The 18,574-nt window shown below is 42.8% G+C and overlaps 1 protein-coding gene across 3 annotated transcripts in view; it reads right to left on the bottom strand.

Annotated features, from left to right (window-relative positions):
• Positions 1-815: 815 nt before the first annotated feature.
• ZNF582 (zinc finger protein 582) overlaps positions 816-18,574 on the bottom strand; it is a 28,451-nt gene continuing 10,692 nt past the window's right edge. For 2 of the 3 annotated variants that reach the window (XM_019716906.2, XM_019716905.2), the window contains exon 6: positions 816-5,645. In XM_019716906.2, the coding sequence (XP_019572465.2) occupies positions 4,324-5,645 (1,322 nt within the window). In that variant the 3' untranslated portion in view covers positions 816-4,323. Of the gene's footprint in view, positions 5,646-10,613; positions 10,661-18,574 lie in introns of all 3 variants that reach the window. The other variant, XM_074315392.1, reaches the window with a different exon arrangement.

Here is an 18,574-nt window from a genome sequence, read left to right as displayed (position 1 = left end):
CCATCCACAGTTGTCTTGCCTCTACAGTTCCTTCCCTTTCACCAGAATTTGTTGCACTGTGTTTGTCGCTGCAGGGCTGCAGTTCTCAGCGTTGTAGATATTGTTCTTTAATCTGACAGTGCTACCGTTTCTTGTAGACCCTGCTTCTAACCCTGGGAGGGTGGGGGTGGGACAAGTGAGGAGGAGGTAGCCAGGCTCTGTGTCTTTGTTCTCTGCCTGGCAGTGAGGGCTTAAACCACCATTCTCACCCTTCTGTATTCAGTCTTTGCTCCGAGGTCTCTGCCACAAGTGCTGGGTTCAGCTCTATTATATGCTGACCCCTCAAGCAGAACTGTGGTCATAGAGGTTGCACTCACAGCCTGAATTCTTCCCTCTCCTTCCCCCGACTGTGGTAAGGTCCAGACTGCAGTGAGCTCCAGTCTGCATCCTGCGGCTGGTCTGCATCCTGTGGCTGGCGTTTCTGTACTTCCCCCTTCCCTCCTCCCACTCACCCAACAAAGAGAACACAGCTCCGACACCTTGATTTTGGCCCAGTGAGATCTATTTCAGACTTCTGATCTCCAGATAATAAATCTGTGTTGTTTTAAGCCACTAAATTTTTAATAACTTGCTACAGTAGCAACAGAAAACGAATACATCTACATAAGCTAAGAGAATCAGATCAGCACTGGGTTCCTCTTCCAGAAGAGCAGAAGCCAGAATTCAACGAAGTGACATCTATGGATTATTGAGGAAAAAAAACAAATCCAAGAATGTTGTACCAACCGAAAATATAACTTGGGAAGGTACAAGAAAGGTTTTTTGACATATAAGGATTCAGAGACCAGTTATATACCATTTATTGAGATAAACATAAATACTCAATCAAATAGTCTAACCAAACAGCATTTGAAATAAAACTATTCCTCAAGACAGGGAAAAACAATGAAAGAGAACAAACAAAAAACAAAAAACAGTGGCTGGCAATGAATGTTATTCTGAGTATATTTAAATTTAAATGGACATCTTGAGTGGGTCTGGCAGTAAGTAATGTAAGCATCAAATAAATGAAGTAACAGCAAAACTAAAAGCTCTGGGCTAAAAGTTTTCATTAGGTGAAGGGATAGGAAGAGAAAGCAAGGGTGGTCTCTTCTTAGAGGAGAGTGGCAAAGAAAACTAATCATGGGTGAGAGAGTGTAACAGTCCTCTCATTCTGCCCAAATGATGATTAAGAATGGGGAGATAACTACCATTCTAAGCACAGTGGGAAGTTCCAATTTAGCAAGAGAAAACGGGAATGATCAGCCAACATAAGGAAATGACCAACATAATATAAGAGGTGCGATAAAAAAATACGGTGAATGTTTAAATTTCAAAAATCTATTACAATAAAAGACACATTGTCATTAATCTCCCTCAAAATACTCCCCATCGCTTCAAACACACTTATCCCATCATTCTTGCCACTTTCTGAAGCAGTTCTGGAAGTCCTCTTTCGTGTCTTTAGTTGCGCTGTTGTGGCTGCCTTGATGTCCTGAATCGATTCAAAACGTTTATCTTTCATTGTCCTTTTGACTTTGGGGAAGAGCCAGAAGTCGCACGGTGCCAGATCTGGTTAATAAGGTGGTTGAGGACACACCGTAACGTTTTTACTTGACAGAAATTGCCATACCAGAAGCAATGTGTGACACGGAGGGAGCATTGTCATGATGGAGGATAACTTAAAGACACTCATAAAAGAGGACTTCCAGAAATGCTTCAGAAAATGGCAAGAATGATAAGTGTGTTCGAAGCGAGGGGAAGTATTTTGAGGGGAATTGTCACGTTTTTTACTGTGATAATTTTTATTTAAACATTCATATTTTTTAAATCACACCTGGTAAATACCGTGTTTCCCCAAAAATAAGACCTAACTGGACCATCAGCTCTAATGCGTCTTTTGGAGCAAAACTTAATGTAAGACCCAGTTTTATGAATGTCAACTACAAGTTTATATATATGTATATGTGTGTGTGTATATATATATATATATATATATATATATATATATATGTATATATATGTGTGTGTATATATATATTATGTATATAGTTACAAGAAGTGGAGTTCAGCATTAGGAATAGAGACAGTGGAAATGTAATGGCTGTGTGCGATGTCAGAGGGATACTGGATGGGGAGAGGGGGGTTGACACAGTGTGAGGGATATAAATAATAAATGTCTAACTATTACATTGTTTTGTGCACGTGAAACTAAAAAAAAAAAAAAAAAAAAAAAAAGACCCAGTCTTATTTTAATATAAGACCAGGGATAATATAATTAATATCATATAATATCATATTAATACCGGGTCTTATATAAGACCCGATCTTATATTAATTTTTGCTCCAAAAGACGCATTATAGCTGATGGTCTGGCTAGGTCTTATTTTCTGGAAAACACAGCATTACACAGTATGGAAATAAATTATCATAAGGATTATACTAGGCCAGAGTTGGCAAACTTTTTATCTGCAGGACCAGACAGCACATATAGGCTTCATGGCCATAGTCTGTGTTGGAACCACTCAGCTCTGCTATGGTAGTGCAAAAGTAGTTGTAGACAACATGAACTTGAGCATGGCTGTGTTTCAGTAAAACTTTATTTATAAAACAGGCAGCAAGCCAGATTTGGTTTGTTGACCCTTACACCTGGCAGACTAGGATATTATATAACGATAAAAGGTATGATTCATAAATAGGGGTTAAGTCTTATGTCTTTATGGGTCAAACAACATAAATTAAAAAATAAAAAATCTCTGGAAATTCATGAGGTTGGTTAAAAAATTCAATTTTAGGAAATTCTGATCCAGTACACCAAATTACATAAGAACATGGAGAATTTTACCATTATAATCCACTGTCTTAAATAGAATCTTGCATCCCCAAAACATAGAATATATATATATATAATATATATATATATATATATACACATATGTATATGTATGTGTGTGTGTGTATATATACATATATACACACACATACATATATATATATATTCATATTCAATGTTATGGAACATACACAAACATCAATCCTGTGCTTAGCCACAAAGAAAAATGTCAAATTAAAAAAAAGTAGGTATTTCCAGGCCACACTTAACAATCATAATAAAATTTGAAGTTATATAATTCAGGATGCTTTTGGCTGAAAGTTGACCAAATATCCAACTAAAATTAATTTCAGCAATAAAGGTTTATTTCTTACATAACAAGGCACCAAAGAGACAGTTTCAGAATGGGCCTCGTAGCTGTGTTGTCAGGGCTCCAATCAGCTTTTCTGAGGTTCTCCGTTTCCTCCTCCGGGTTCCAAGATGGCAGCAGCAGCTCCAGGCATCATGTTCTCATAGGAAAATGTTTAAAAGCAGGAAACCAGAGCGGGGGGGGGGGGGGGGGTTGGGGAAGGGGTCTTCCTAACACATCTGTCTCTTCCGAATGAGGAAAATCTTTCCCAAAGTCCTGCAGGTCTGTCCCTGGAACATACTGGCCATACACTGGAACATATGGGCTATCCTGAGCTGCAAAGGAGGCTGAAAATTAGCATCTGACATCTTCAGATTCTAAGGCAAAACCCAGATGCTGCCAATAGGAAGGGGAATTGGGTATGGCTGCTGGGTAGGCAACCAACCCCTTCTGTCTGTGACAGAAATTATAAAAGAACCCAAAACAATTAATGTGGAAATTAAGGGACCATCTCCTAAATTTAGTTTACTCTTGGGTCAGGGAAGAAATAAATTGAGATTATTGTAAGATAACCACTTTCTATTTCATCATTTTGTATTTATTTGTTCTTTCATCACCTGGGTGTTTGGTGTTCTCTTTTCTGGCTTCTTGAATAGTACATTTAGTATATTTGAGTATAATATTTCAGGTTTTCATGTTTAGCATGAAAAGGCCATAAAAATTCTGAGCAGTGTTAGCCACATCCCACGTCTGTTGGCATGTAAAACTCTCACTGTTGTTCTTTTCTTTACCATCATAGTAAATGCAAGATTTATTTCTTTGTTAACTCAAGAATAGTATGGCTGTTTTGTTTCTTTTTAGTTTCCAAGAGAATGAAAATGTTTGGCTATTGTTAAAATTATTACACAGTGGTTAGAAAAGGTGAACTGGGAATGAATTAGAGTCAAAATTTTTTCCAACCTTTCCTTGCTTCTTTGACAATCATGGTCTCAACAACTTACATCCATAAAATTTTTCTTCAATATGAATTTTATGATACTAAGGACAGCTCTGAATGAAGGCATTCCCACTCATGTTACATTCAAGTCTTTCTCCAACATACAAGGAGCAAGCTGTGACGAGCCTATGCCAATGGGCTCTCCCCAGTACTTCCATTCATATGATTGCTTGCTAACATAAATTCCCTGATGATGAGCAAAGGGTAAGTGCTGATGGAAGGCTTTTCTACATTTATTAAATTCACTTGTGTTTCTCTATTTTGCATTCGCTGATATTGAACAGTGGTTGACTCATGATTTAAAGTCCTCCGACCTTCCCTATAGTCATTAGACTTTCCCTCAGTATGAACAAGATGATGTTGGATCAGTTGTGAGCAGTGACTGAAGGCCTTCCCACAGGCCTTACATTCATAGGGCTTCTCGCCCGTATGAATTCTGTAATGCACAGTAAGATGTGACACCCGTTTGAAAGCCCTAGCGCATACCTTACACTGGTAGGGTTTCTCTCCAGTGTGAATCCTTTGGTGCTGCTTAAGTTGTGAGCTGACCCTAAAGGCCTTCCCACATGCCTTACATTCATAAGGTTTCTCGCCAGTGTGAATTCTCTGATGCCGAATAAGAGTTGAGCCTTGATTAAAGGCCTTCCCACAGTCCTTACATTCATAGAGCTTCTTGCCAGTATGAATAGTCTGATGTTGAATCAACTGAGATCGATGACTGAAGGTCTTCGCACACTCCTTGCAGGAGTAGGGCTTTTCACCCGTATGAATTCTATAATGTACTTTAAGATGTGAGATCCGATTGAAGGCCTTTCCACACTCCTTACATTGATAGGGTTTCTCTCCAGTGTGAATTCGTTGATGTTCAATCAGCTGTGAGCTCCGACTAAAGGCCTTTGCACAATCCTTGCATTCATAAGGTTTCTCGCCAGTATGAACTCTCTGGTGTTGTATGAAATTTGAACCTGAATTGAAGGCCTTTCCACATTCTTTACACTCATAGGGTTTCTTGCCAGAATGAATATTCTCATGTTGAATTAGTCGTGAGCCATATTTAAATGCCTTCCCACATTCCTTACATTTATAGGGTTTCTCATTAGTGTGAAGTCCTTGATGACTAACAAGGAAGTCTTCTGGCCATAAGTCTTCTCTGCATTCATCATATCCACAGGATTTGTCTCTGGCATGGATTTTCTGATAAAAAGTAAGGGATGCTTGCTGGTTGAAAGCGGGCATTTCTTTGTGATTGACTATCACTTGACTCAAATGTCCATCTGGATTTCCCTGTTGTTTGTTAAACTGGATTCTGTGTACCCAATTGTCTTGTAAACTCGAGCACTCAAGACCATAACTTATAAGGTCTTCCCTTATCTCCCACTGAGGTGACTGTACTTCACAAATGGACTGCTTTGGAGACAATACCTGAGTATCATAGTTGGACTCCAATACTGCAAAAGGAAAAAGAAGCAAGGATGTGTTTGTTTGTTTTTATTTATTCCAGAATAAGGAAATTGTGTAGCAAAAATTGGAAAATTTAGACTCAATATCTCTAGTTCTTGAATGTGGCTAAGCAATTAGAAAATGGACAAGTAGGACAGAGAAAAAGGAAACACCATAAATGAGATGAGTGAGGTAATTAGGGAGGTTATAAGTGTAGTTCAGAAATACTAGTATGAATCAGAATCACCATGTTTTAAAAAATGAATGTTTCTCTGAAACCCTAGAAAAGACAAATATGATCTGGAGTGGCAGAATGCAAACCACTGGCTGCCTGGGGCTGGGGTATGAGCAATGGTGTGGGAAAGAACACAAAGTGGCTTTTCAGGGTGATGGAAACATCCTCTATGTTGACTGTGGTGGTGGCTACATGAGTGTATATATACATTTGTCAAAACTCATCAAAATATTTTACTTTACTTGCAGGCATTCTATTGAATATAAATTATACCTCAATAAGGTAGGTTTTAAAAAATTATGGTGAGGGTGGGCTGGATGCTCATCTGGCTGGAGGAACATGCTGTCTGCTTGCTAGGGGGTATGGTGGTACAGGGAGGGGGGCATTCTCACATGTCCACTGGATGCTGTAATAAGCCAGCTGCAGCCTCCGGATGTGACGCTTCCTATCTCTGAAGTTTAGCTGACACCATGGCTGGAGCTGGTGTCAACTGGACCAGTCTCTCCAGGACCTTTCCAGGGCCTAATGGTGATCTTGGAAAAAGGAGGGCCTTGTTCCTTGTTTAGAGGGTTAGGCCCCAATTTAAGGGAGGTGGCCTCCTCAAGACCAACATTCTTTGCTACTCATTCAAACTGCAAGGAAAAGCTGAATGGTGTACTTCGTCCTGATTCCACCTGGTACATGATTTTGGCTGTGGTGGCACATTTTCCTGCAATCATAGCACCCAATCTGATTTGGTTGATAAAGAATTGGTTACATGGGGGAGGGGGGTATCACTTTGTGAAGGGTGAAATGTCTATTACATTGTTTTATACACCTGAAACTAAAAAAAAAAAAAAAAAAAAAAAGAATCGGTTACAGTGATGCAAGGAACTGCAGGGCAACATGAATGGGTGCTCTTGAAGGTGGTCATGAAGTGTGTCAGACAGTCGCCCCAACAAGACTTTGGGTGAGCGTGTCTGCCTCATATGGTGGTACATGGGAGGCTGAGATTTATTTCGTTATTTGTGTAAGTATTTAACAAAAACTACTGGAACATAAGATCACCTTTATGATGGAAAATGATGAAGAGCCTGAGAAAGAAGAATCATATTTTGTGGCAATGATGCTGCTGTCACTTAAAACACTTGTGTCACAACTGTAGCGCCTTCATATGAAGTTGTGAGAATAAGACCATGAAGAGGGCACAAAGGGCAGGTATTTTTTCAGATGCCATGTTTGCGTGTTCAAGAGGAAGGTTGTGGGTCTCATTACTGTGGTCTGACAATTCCAGGAAGGCAGATTCTCAACACAGCCATTATGATGGCCACCGATGAACCGGTGGTTGATCTGCTCCACGGTTAGCGACACCTGACTGCCATCCCACACAGGAAAACTAAGGCTGCGGTGCACCATGGAGTAGTAAAATCAGCCTGGTGGACAGACACTGGTTTGGGAATGCAGAACTGTGCCCAAACAGAAGACTGGTTTTAGGAATTAAAGTGATCACACATTACTTGGTCTTTCTGGCAGTGTGGGAAAACGCCTGGCTGCCTCTAAGGACCTGCCTTTAAAAGAACTCCTCTCTCTAAACTGCCACTTTTTATATCACTGGTACCTGACACATGCCAGTCAGGGTATAGTGTTGTTTATTCCAGGAGAACTTTTGCTCTCACCTAAATTAAGCATTCCCTAAATAAATACTGTGTTATAACTATCCAAAGCTAGGATTGGCAGTCATAATTTCCTAACTTCTAGCTTCTGTTCAATTCCCTATAAAGTTGCAAAGTAGAAATAATAGTAGTGAGGTCGTCTGTATTACTTTCATGTTATCTTGACAAGACCAAGCACAATATTTTAATTACTCAGCATTCATAGTCACTGTTTTGGACAACTAATGAAATAATGTCTAAAAATCTTATGTGGAGTCTTAACATTAAAATGTTTTGGTTTCCTCATATGGAACCTCAAGGGATCTCAAACAGCCAAACAATCCTGACAAGGAAGAACAAAGTTGGAGGTCTCACTCAGTTCCTGACTTCAAAATATATGACAAACCTACAGAAATTAAAACAGTGTGGTACTGGCATAAAGGCAGATGTGTCATGCATGTGGTCAAATGATCTTTAACAAGGGTGCAAGATCATAAAATGAGGAAAGGACAGTCTTCCACAAATGGTGTTGAGGAAACTGGATATCAACATGCAAAAGAATGAAGCAGGACTCTCTCATCCTGTACAAATATTAACTCAAAATGGAATGAAGACTTAAACATAGGACCTAGGACTATAAAGCTCCTAGAAAAAAACACAGGGGAGAAGCTTCACAGCAGTGTATTTGGCAATAATTACTTGGATATGGCACAAAAAGCATAGGCCACAAAAGCAAAAGTAGACAAATGGGACTACATCAAACTTAGAATTGCCTGTGCATCAAAGGAAACCATTAATAGAGTGAAAAGGCAACCTACAGATTGGAAGAAAATATTTGCAAGCCATATATCTGATAAGGAGTTAGTATCCAAAAGAAAGAACTCCTACAACTCAACAACAACAAAAAAACCGAACCTGATTAAAAAATGGGCAGAGGTCTTGAATAGACATTTCCCTAAAGAAGATATACACATAGCCCACAAGCACATGAAAAGATGCTCAACATCACCAATCACTAGACAAGTGCAAATCAAAACTAGAATGAGACACTGCCTCACAGCCATTAGGATGGCCACTCTAAAAAAACCAAACAGAAAATAACAAGTGTTGGAGAGGATGTGTAGAAATTGGAACCCCTGTGTGCTAATGGTGGGAATGTGAAATGGTACAGTTGCATGGGAAACCACATTAAGGTTCTGAAAAAAATTAAAAATTGAACTTCCATATGATCTAGGAATTCCACTTCTGGGTATACTATATCCAAAACAATTGAAAGCAGAATCTAAAAGAGTTATCTTCACACCCACATTCACTGCAACATTATTCACAAGAGCCAAGGAGTGAAAGCAACCCAAGTGTCCATCCATAGACGAAAGGATAAAAAAAATGTGGTCTATACATACAGCCTTAAAATGGAAGGAAATCCTGTCACATGCTATGACACGGACAAACCTGAAGGACATCATGCTAAGTGAAAGAAGCCAGACACCAAAGGCCACATATTGTGGTTCCATTTATGTGAAATGTCCACAATAAGGAAATCCAGAGAGATAGAGCAGAAGAGTGGTTGTCAGGGGCTGAGGGGAAGGGGATGGGGAGTGACTGCTTCCTTCTGGGGTGTGTCTAGGAAAAACACATGCTCAACACCACTCTACTCTCCGTATGTCTCTACTCTCCGTAAGTTTGGACACTTCTGATTACCAATTGTGTCAGTTTACCCCCACACCGAGCGATTCTCAGCTCCCTGGCACATACTGACTGGGCGGCCCACAAATTTAATTCAATTCTGACACTGTCTTTCTGCAGATAGTGTCAGATCCCACAGGTTAGGCGCTCGGTCCATAGGACTGCCTCTGGCTCCACCCGCCCTTCTATAAATCGGAGGTTCCCATGAACCCTTCCTGGGGTTCAATCATTTGCTAGAATGGCTCACAGGAAAATAGCTTACTCACTAGATCACAAGTTTATTACACAGGATACAAGTCAGAAGCAGCCAGATGGAAGAGGCACAGGGCCAGGTGTGTGTGTGGGGGGACGGAGGTAAAGCATCCACGCATCGCCAGGTGCCACCCTCCCACCCTCCATGGGTTCACCCACCTGGAAGCTCTCTGAACCCCCAACTTTAGGAATTTTTAGGGAAGTTCTATTACGTAGGCAAAATTGATTAAATCTGGCCATTGATGATTAACTCAACCTCCAGCCTCTCTCCCCTCCCCAGAGGTTGGGGTGTAGGGCCATAAGTTCCAACCCTCTAATAGCATGACTGGTTCCCCTCTCAAACAGCCTCCACCCTGGTTGGAGCTATCCAGGAGTCCCCAGTCCCTCATCAGAACACAAGAAGACTCATTACTTCACAGATTCCAAGGGTTGTCAGAGCTGTGCCAGAAAATGGGGATGAAGATCAAATACAAGGTGTGATCAAACAATTCGGTGAATGTTTAAATAAAAACAAAATTTATTATAGTAAAAGACACATTGCCATTAATCCCCCTCAAAATACTCCCCCTCGCTTCGAACACACTTATCCCATCGTTCTTGCCACTTTCTGAAGCAGTTCTGGAAGTCCTCTTTCACGAGAGTCTTTAGTTGTTTTGTCATGGTTGCCTAGATGTCCTGAATCATTTTGACTTTGGGGAAGAGCCAGAAATCGCATGGTGCCAGATCCGGTGAATAAGACGGATGAGGACACACCATAATGTTTTTATTTGACAGAAATTGCTGTACCAGAAGTGATGTGTGACATGGAGCACTGTCATTATGGAGAATGATTTACGACACTTTAACACACACCTTCTCCAACCATAGCTCACAGGTGACTGACTGCACTGAACAAGTTGAAACCTGTCACACACTATTACTAAGGTTTGATGTGCCACTTCCCATTTAGAAAATCCCTGCCTTTCTACTGGATGGCACTCGGCAGCAGCATTCACCGTATTTTTTTATCACAAAGGGAAAGGCTCCGTGTCACACATGGCTTCTGGTACAGCAATTTCTGTCAAATAAAAGCATTACGGTGGGGCAACCTGGTAGGGACCCCCTCTCGTTCTGAGAGCTGCAATTCTTTACTCTTTACTTTTAATAAACTATCCTCCTTTACAACTCCTCACCTCTCCTTGGTCCATGCTTCCATTCTTCGGTTTCACAAGACACAATCCTGGCACAAAGAAAATATTCTATATCATTTGGGGGCTTGTCATGGGATTGAAGGAGAGATAAATGTTATCTGTGCCTTTTTACTTGCCTTCATCATTTTTGTCTCTTTCTCCTGTCACACAAATATCGGGCCTCAGTCAGCCATTTAAAAGTGACCAGCATGGCTGCCGACCTTAAGCCAGGGAGGTAAAGGCTTTGCGGAAGGGCTCTGGTCAATCCCCTCTGGCACTGAGCCAGGGGAATGTTGGCTACAGTCTGACGGCTTTCTCTTATAAAGAGGGGAGCCCGAGAATGGCGCGAGGGCCTGGAAGGGTGCCATTTGGACGCTCTCCCTCTCCCTCCCTGCTACTTTCTCCTATTCCTCTGCTGCCTTTCTCCTTTCTGTGAGGAGGCTGAATGCTGGCGCGTGGCCAGGACTGTGGGCCTTCGCAGACAACTAAGTCGTGGCTGGTCGTGGCTACTCTGCGGTGGGCCCCAAAGGTCTCTCTGGTCCCTCCCCGGCCCGACCGCCCATAAGGTGCCAGTGGGATGACTCCTCCAACCATGCTGCTCTTCTCATCCTGTCACCTTCTCTCCCCAGCTCTTGAGACATTGTTCCGGGGTCCCTTCCCTGTGAGACCTCAACACTGTCCAGTGATGTATTTTGACAATCCAGCCAGGAGGTAAGCCCCTTTCAGGGGACCCTAAAATCTCTCATGCACTTTCCTAAAACTCTTTTGTTTGCCATCCTTTGCGGGCACAGGTCGGACAGTTAAAGGCCATTAGGGCATCCCCCACTTGAAAACTCCTGTGACAGGATAACCCGGTCTTGGAACAGGTCATTTAGGACCCGCCGGGCTCAAGACAACTTCAAGCACCAGTGAGGTCTGTGCTTGTACGGCATAATGTCTCTCTAGAGCAGGGGTGTCAAAACTGCGGCCCGCGGGTCAACTGAGGTCCGCAATCCATTGTTAATTGGCCCGCAGCAAATTCCCAAAATATATTTAGTTTACTTAAATAAACCAGGTGAGGCAATACGTACTTCACCTCAAGTGAGTGGCCCGGCTGTTTGTGTATTTTACTGCATATGGTCCTTGGTGAAAAACGTTGAAAAAAGTTTGGACACCCCTGCTCTAGAGACTTGATTTTTCATCCCCTATGTTCTTCCATGATCTCACTGTGCTCCTCTGGGGACCGCATGCTAGGGGACCAGCGCTAGCTTCTTGGCCACCTGGCTCCGCCCCCAGCTCAGCCCTGGAGCATCAGCTGAGAGGGAGGGGCCGCAAAAGCACAGCTCCTCCAGAGCACCGCCCGCCTGGCCACCACAGCCACCGAAACAGCCTTGTCCGAAGACTTTTGGGGCTTCAGATGTCTCTTTTTGTCCTCCTTCACATATTGGGCTTTAGGGCCTTCTTCCACTCCCTCTCGCCTAGGCCGTATGCCTTCCTTACAGACTTTTTGAGTACATACTCCCTCCTTAAACACCTCTAGTCAGAAGGCTGCTATTATATCAATCGTACCATCAATTTTCAAGACGCCCAGAGTCAGGCCATACACCCCTCTACTTTAAAACACCTCATTATTGGCCACAGCCTTTATTGGCCTGTGGGCCGGCTCCAAACATTCAGGAAGGGACACAAACGGATTTGGGTAGGCACCTACCAGAGGCACAGGCCAGGCAGCCCAGATAAGCACCACTGACCCTGGCACGCCGTGTCTCCCCACTCACCCCGGAACGGGTCGTGCGGTTTCTGTGGCCCAAGTTTTCTAGGGGACGCCCTAGACCACATTGTGGGAGATGAATTGTAAAGGGACACCTTTCTGTTCTTCCTCCCTTTCAGATGGGCAATCAGCCCTCATGAGCCTTCACCCCCCTGAATTGCATCTTGAAACATTGGGACAAATTTGACCCTCAGACTTTGAAGAAGCGACGCCTGGTTTTCTTTTGCTCCGAGGTTTGGCCTCAATACAAGTTGGAACATGGGGAAATTTGGTCTTCTGAGGTAAGTACTAACTATAATACTATCATGCAATTAGATTTATTTTGCGGGCGGGAAGGCAAATGGTCAGAAGTTCCTTACGTACAGGCTTTCTTTGCTCTAAGAGCAAAGAGAACATAGATCTTTGCCAAAAGTGTAAGACAGACCCAGCCCTTGTGGGTCTCTTGTCCCCCTCCTCCTAAGGAGACTTCTCCTAAGGAAACTCCTCCTAAGGCGACCCCTCCTAAAGGGACTCCTCCAAAGAAACCTCCAATGGGATCCTCCTCTCCTGAGGAGGTCCCTTCAATAGACACCCAGTCAAGAGATTGTCCCAAAACTTGATATCCTGCTCTTCCTCCGAAGCCAGTTCCTGCCCCGGCTCCTTCTGGTTGTCCACCACATCCAGGACCTCCTGTACAAAAGCGTCCCCAGCTTGAAGTACACCTCCTACCCTTACAGGAAATGCCAGGAGAATTTACGCCTGCCAGAGTTCAAGTCCCTTTCTCCCTACAGGACCTTAGACAAATAAAGGGAGACCTAGGGAAGTTTTCACATGATCCTGATAAATACATAGAAGCTTTCCAGAAAGTGACCTCGATCTCTGACCTCTCTTGGAGAGATGTCATATTAGTTTCAAATCAGACTCTCACAAGTTCTGAAAAACAAGCAGCCTTGCAAGCTGCCGAAAAGTTTGAAGATGAACAGTTCTTCATATATCATGAGAGGCAGGCAGGAAAGGACCCCATTCAAGAGCTTTTCCCTACGGGACAACAAGCAGTACCTGCTGCAGACCCACAATGGGATCCCGATACAGCCATGGGAAATTGGCAAAGAAAACACTTTCTGGCATGCATTTTAGAGGAACTGAGGAGAACTAGGGCTAAATCCATCAATTATTCAAAACTATCTACTATCAGCCAAAATTCGGAAGAAATTTCCTCAGCCTTTTTAGAACGGTTCCAGGAGACCCTAATCAAATACACTCCCATAAGGCCAAACTCCCCTGCAGGGGAAATTCTTTTGAAGGACAAATTCATAACACAGGCTGCCCCAGATATCCGCAGGAAATTACAAAAACTGGCTATTGGTCCTGAAAGCACCTTGGACCAGTTATTCAAAGTGGCCAACTCCGTCTTTCACAATAGGGACCAAGAGGAAGCCCAGGATAAGGAGAGGAAGAAAGAAGGCAGAAGTACTGGTGGCTGCCTTACAGGGTGCCCAGAGAAAGTCCGACTGCCACTGATGTGGACAGTCTGGTCACTGGCAAAGGGAATGCCCACAGCAACCGGAGCCGACCCGGAGACCTCTGTGGCCCTGTCCCACCTGTAAAGGGGATCACAGGAAGTCAGACTGTCCCCAGAGGCCTCCACCCCTGAGGCCAGTCTCATCCAGTCAGACTCCCACTCAGGACTGAGGGGCCCCAGGGCTTCTATCAGTGGCTCCCTTGTCCCATCTAGCCATTGGGACTCCTGAGCCCGGGGTAATCCTAGAAGTAGAAGGAAAATCTATTGATTTCCTTCTAGACATGGAAGCCACATTCTCTGTCCTCCTCTCCAATCCAGGGCCCCCTCCAATCGAGACGTTACTGTCCGCGAAGTCATACGCAAGCCAACTACAGTAGTACCTCGGTTTTCGAATGTCTCCGTTGATGAACATTTCAGTTTACAAACGCCATAAACCTGGAAGTAAATGCTTCGTCGAACACACCTCGGAAGTCAAACATGTCACACGGCTTCCGCTGAGTGCAAGATCCTGAAGCCTAGCCGTCGGCTGTTTTTGAACGTTTCAGAACTCGAACGGTCTTCCGGAAAGGATTATGTTCGAAAACCGAGATACCACTATACTAAATATTTTCCCCAGCCCTTAGGCTGCGTATGGGGCGACCTAATGTTCTCCCATTCATTCTTAATCATGCCAGAAAGCCCTACCCCACTATTAGGAAGAGACATTATGACTGAGATGGGAACCATTTTTCTCCTGGCCCCTGGAAGTGTTCCTAGCTACCTCCAGGTGTTAGAAGCCGACATCAACTCTGATGTTGGGCCACACAGGGGGTAGTTGGTTGTGCCTTAACAGCCACCCCGGTCCACATTCATCTTAAGGACCCCATTCTTATTTTCCTTGCCAAAAACAATACCCTCTAAAACCCGAGGCATGGAAAGGACTAATACCAATCATTAACAATCTCAAATGACAAGGTCTTCTTAGAAAATGCAGTAGTCCTTGCAACACCCCCATCTTAGGAATTCCCAAACCAAATGGGGAATGGAGGTTAATTCAAGACTTCTGGGCCATCAACGAGGCAGTTACTCCTCTACACCCTATAGTTCCAAATCCTTACACGCTCTTAGCCCAAATATCTGAGGCTGACAGACAGCTCACCGTTTTAGACTTAAAAGATGCCTTTTTCTGCATACTTGTATACACTGACTCACAATATCTTTTTGCCTTTGAGGACCCTGAAAGCCAGACTTCACAGCTCACCTGGACGGTCCTTCCTCAGGTTTAGAAACAGTCCCCACCTATCTGGACAGGCCCTCTCTAGGGACTTATCAGAATGTTCATATGACAGTTGTACACTCTTACACTATGTCGATGACCTCCTATTGTGTGCTCTGTCTGAAGACCTTATCAGCCAAGGCACCATTGCTCTTCTAAATTTTTTAACCTCTCAAGGCTACAAGACTTCCAAGGCTAAGGCCCATATGTGTCAAACTTCTGTCAAATACCTTGGGCTAATTATCCCTGAAGGAACTAGGGCCCTGGGACAGGACAGGCTCCGTCCCATCTCCAGGTGTCCCCTACTTAAGACCCTAAAACAACTAAGGGGTTTCCTAGGCATCGCTGACTACTGCCACCTACGGAATCCAGGAGACAGAGAAATGGCCTCCCTCTCTATCAACTAATCAAAGACACTCAAGCTGCAAATACCCACCTGTTACTTTGGAGCCCAGAGACAGAACAGGCTTTTACTCTTTTAAAACAAGCTCTTTCAAGTGCCCCAGCTTTAAGCCTGCCCACAGGAAAATCCTTTCATTTATGTGTAACAGAGAGAAAAGGAATGGCTTTAGGAGTCCTAACGCAGCCCAGGGGACCCTCACAGCAGCCAGTGGACTAAGTAAAGAGCTGGACCTCATAGCACGCGACTGGCCAGCCTGTCTCCGGGCAGTAGCTGCGGCCGCTCTCCTAGTTCTCGAAGCCACCACGCTCACAATGGGGCAAGACTTAACCGTTTTCACCCCACACCACATTCAAGAGCTTTTAAATGCTGGTGATAGTCACTGGCTCACTGATGGCTGCCTCCTGAGGTATCAGATCCTCTTGTTAGAAGGTCCTGTAATCCAAATACAAACTTGTCCACCTGAATCCTGCCACCTTCCTCCCAGAGACGAGGAAGAATTAACTCATGACTGCCACCAAGTTTTAATGCAAAGCTGTATGTACTGCTAGAGCAGATTTACAAGAAACACCCCGAGACAACCCAGATTGGACTCTTCACTGAGAAGAGCTCTTGTATAGAAAATGACATACAAAAGGCTGGATATGCTGTAGTTCCTCTACATAGTATCTTAGAAAACATAAGCCTTCCCTCTGGGATCAGCACACAACTGGCTGAGCTAATAGCTCTCACCCGAGCACTAGAACTGAGTAAAGGAAAAAGAGCCGTGACTCCGGCTAATCAACGTGTTAGTTTCACTTGCCGCTCCAACCAGTGCCTTCATCTTTCAGGCGGTAACAGTTTAAACTGTAGCTCTACCACCTCTATGAGTTCTAATGCACATGTCAAATTGCTGGCTAGATGATTTCTCATTTGTGGGAAGATAACCTCCCAGCTTACAGCACTGGGGGATCCTGCTCTCTCAGGAGATTAACTATCTTCTTATCCCAAAAGCCTCATTAGCTGAAACATCACAATAAACTTACTTTGGACTCCAGCTGTAACAGCGATATACATTTATTCAGCCCCACTGGTATCACCTCATGCTATTGCCTACTATGCGTCTCAGCTTACAGACTACTCACTGGTTGGCTACAATGGCCTACAAGACAACAACATCCTCACCTGGATTTGTTCACCTACCGGGGACCCTTAGATAGACCTCTGCACAAGCCCTAGCTGCCAGTCTCTTTCTACACCCCTCCTCAGCCTGAAGTAGCCATAGCGGACATCGCCCCTATTCCCCAATGGAAGTTAGGGTTATGTCTTCAGAGGGGAGATTCAGATAGGTTAGTTAGCATGTCATTAGGTAGACAGGAAAAGATCCCTGGTGAAATAAGCAAAAGGCAACCATATCCTCAAACTCCAGGTTCTGGAATGTCTCCTTCACTACAAAGATATAGAATGCACCTTGAGGTTAATAAAACATCTCATAAATCCCTTTTGGCCAGACAAAGGAGCAGATCTGATAGATAGGGGTGGGTTCGTTAATCCCTTTAGGGTGGGCAAACAGGACAAACCTGATAGACGAATTCCATTAGAAGGCACCAGCCCCTTCTCCAAGCAGGCAAGGAAAGGTATAAAAACCAGAGCCTTTGCCCCACGTTGGGCAACCCGGTCAGGACTCCCTCTAGTTCCGAGAGCTGAGACTCTTTACTCTTTACTTTTAATAAACTAACCTCTTTAAAAAAAAAAACACAAACAAACAAAAAAAACATTACTGTGTCCTCATCCACTTTATTTATCACATCTGTCACCGTGTGACTTCTGGCTCTTCCCCAAAGTCAAAATGACCATGAAAGGTAAATGTTTTAAATTGATCCAGGACATCAAGGCAGCCATGACAGTGCAACTGAAGACATTCATAAAAGAGGACTTCCAGAACTGTTTCAGAAAGTGGCAAGAACATGAGATAACTGTGTTCGAAGTGAGGAGGAATATTTTAATGGCAAGGTGTCTTTTACTGTAATACAAAATTTTAATTTAAACATTCACCATATTTTTGATCACACCTCATATAGATTTCTTATTATAAATCATGATATCACAGGATGATAAAAACTAGGATTTTGAAACTAGGTAATGGTGATACCATGTTTCCCCGAAAATAAGACCTGGCCAGACCATCAGTTCTAATGCGTCTTTTGGAGCAAAAATTAATATAAGATCCAGTCTTATTTTACTATAAGACCGGGTCTTATAATATAATATAAAATGTAATATAATTAATATGATACACTGTAAGACCAGGTCTTATATTATTTTTTGCTCCAAAAGACGCATTAGAGGTGATGGTTCAGCTAGGTCTTATTTTCGGGGAAACACGGTAGTCATACAATACGGTGACTGTATTAAGTGCCAATGAACTATACACTTGAAGGTGATTAAACAGGTGAAACGTGTTATGTATTTTTATCATTTTTTAAAAATTAAAATTAAACTTAAAAAGGAAAATTTCTGGAAAATGTACAAATTACCACAACTTAATAAATGCAACATGTGCATGTTTAGATTCAGTATTCAGTATTAGGAAATCTATTCACATAATCCAGACTTTACAGATTGAAAAAGAAAAAAACAAAAACCCACAAGATATGAAAAGTGGACACTTTTTTAACCAAATAAAATATCCTTATCTTACTCATCTACCCAAGTATGATATTCTGTTTAATGAGAAAATACCAAAAATTTTGCTATTAAGGTCAAGAATGAGATTAGGACGTACACTATTTCCACTAACATTGTTCTGGGGGATCCTATATAATCAGCATCCTAATCAGGCAAGAGAAAAAACCCTAAGCAGTATAAAAATGCAAAAACATTATCGCCATTTGCAAATGACATAATTGAATACTTGGCATGCTCAAGAGAAGTACATGAAAAACAGTGATAAAACAGTCAGAAAATTCAGGAAGTTGGGTTAGCTACAAAATTAATCTGAAGACATAAACGGCTTTCATCATATAAAAAATAACCAGTTGGAATATAATATGGATGAATGTGATATTATAGTCGTCCA

This window comes from Rhinolophus sinicus, linkage group LG11 (genome assembly GCF_036562045.2).
Source record: "Rhinolophus sinicus isolate RSC01 linkage group LG11, ASM3656204v1, whole genome shotgun sequence".
Lineage (NCBI taxonomy): Eukaryota > Metazoa > Chordata > Mammalia > Chiroptera > Rhinolophidae > Rhinolophus > Rhinolophus sinicus.
This window is presented reverse-complemented; position numbering and strand designations above follow the sequence as displayed.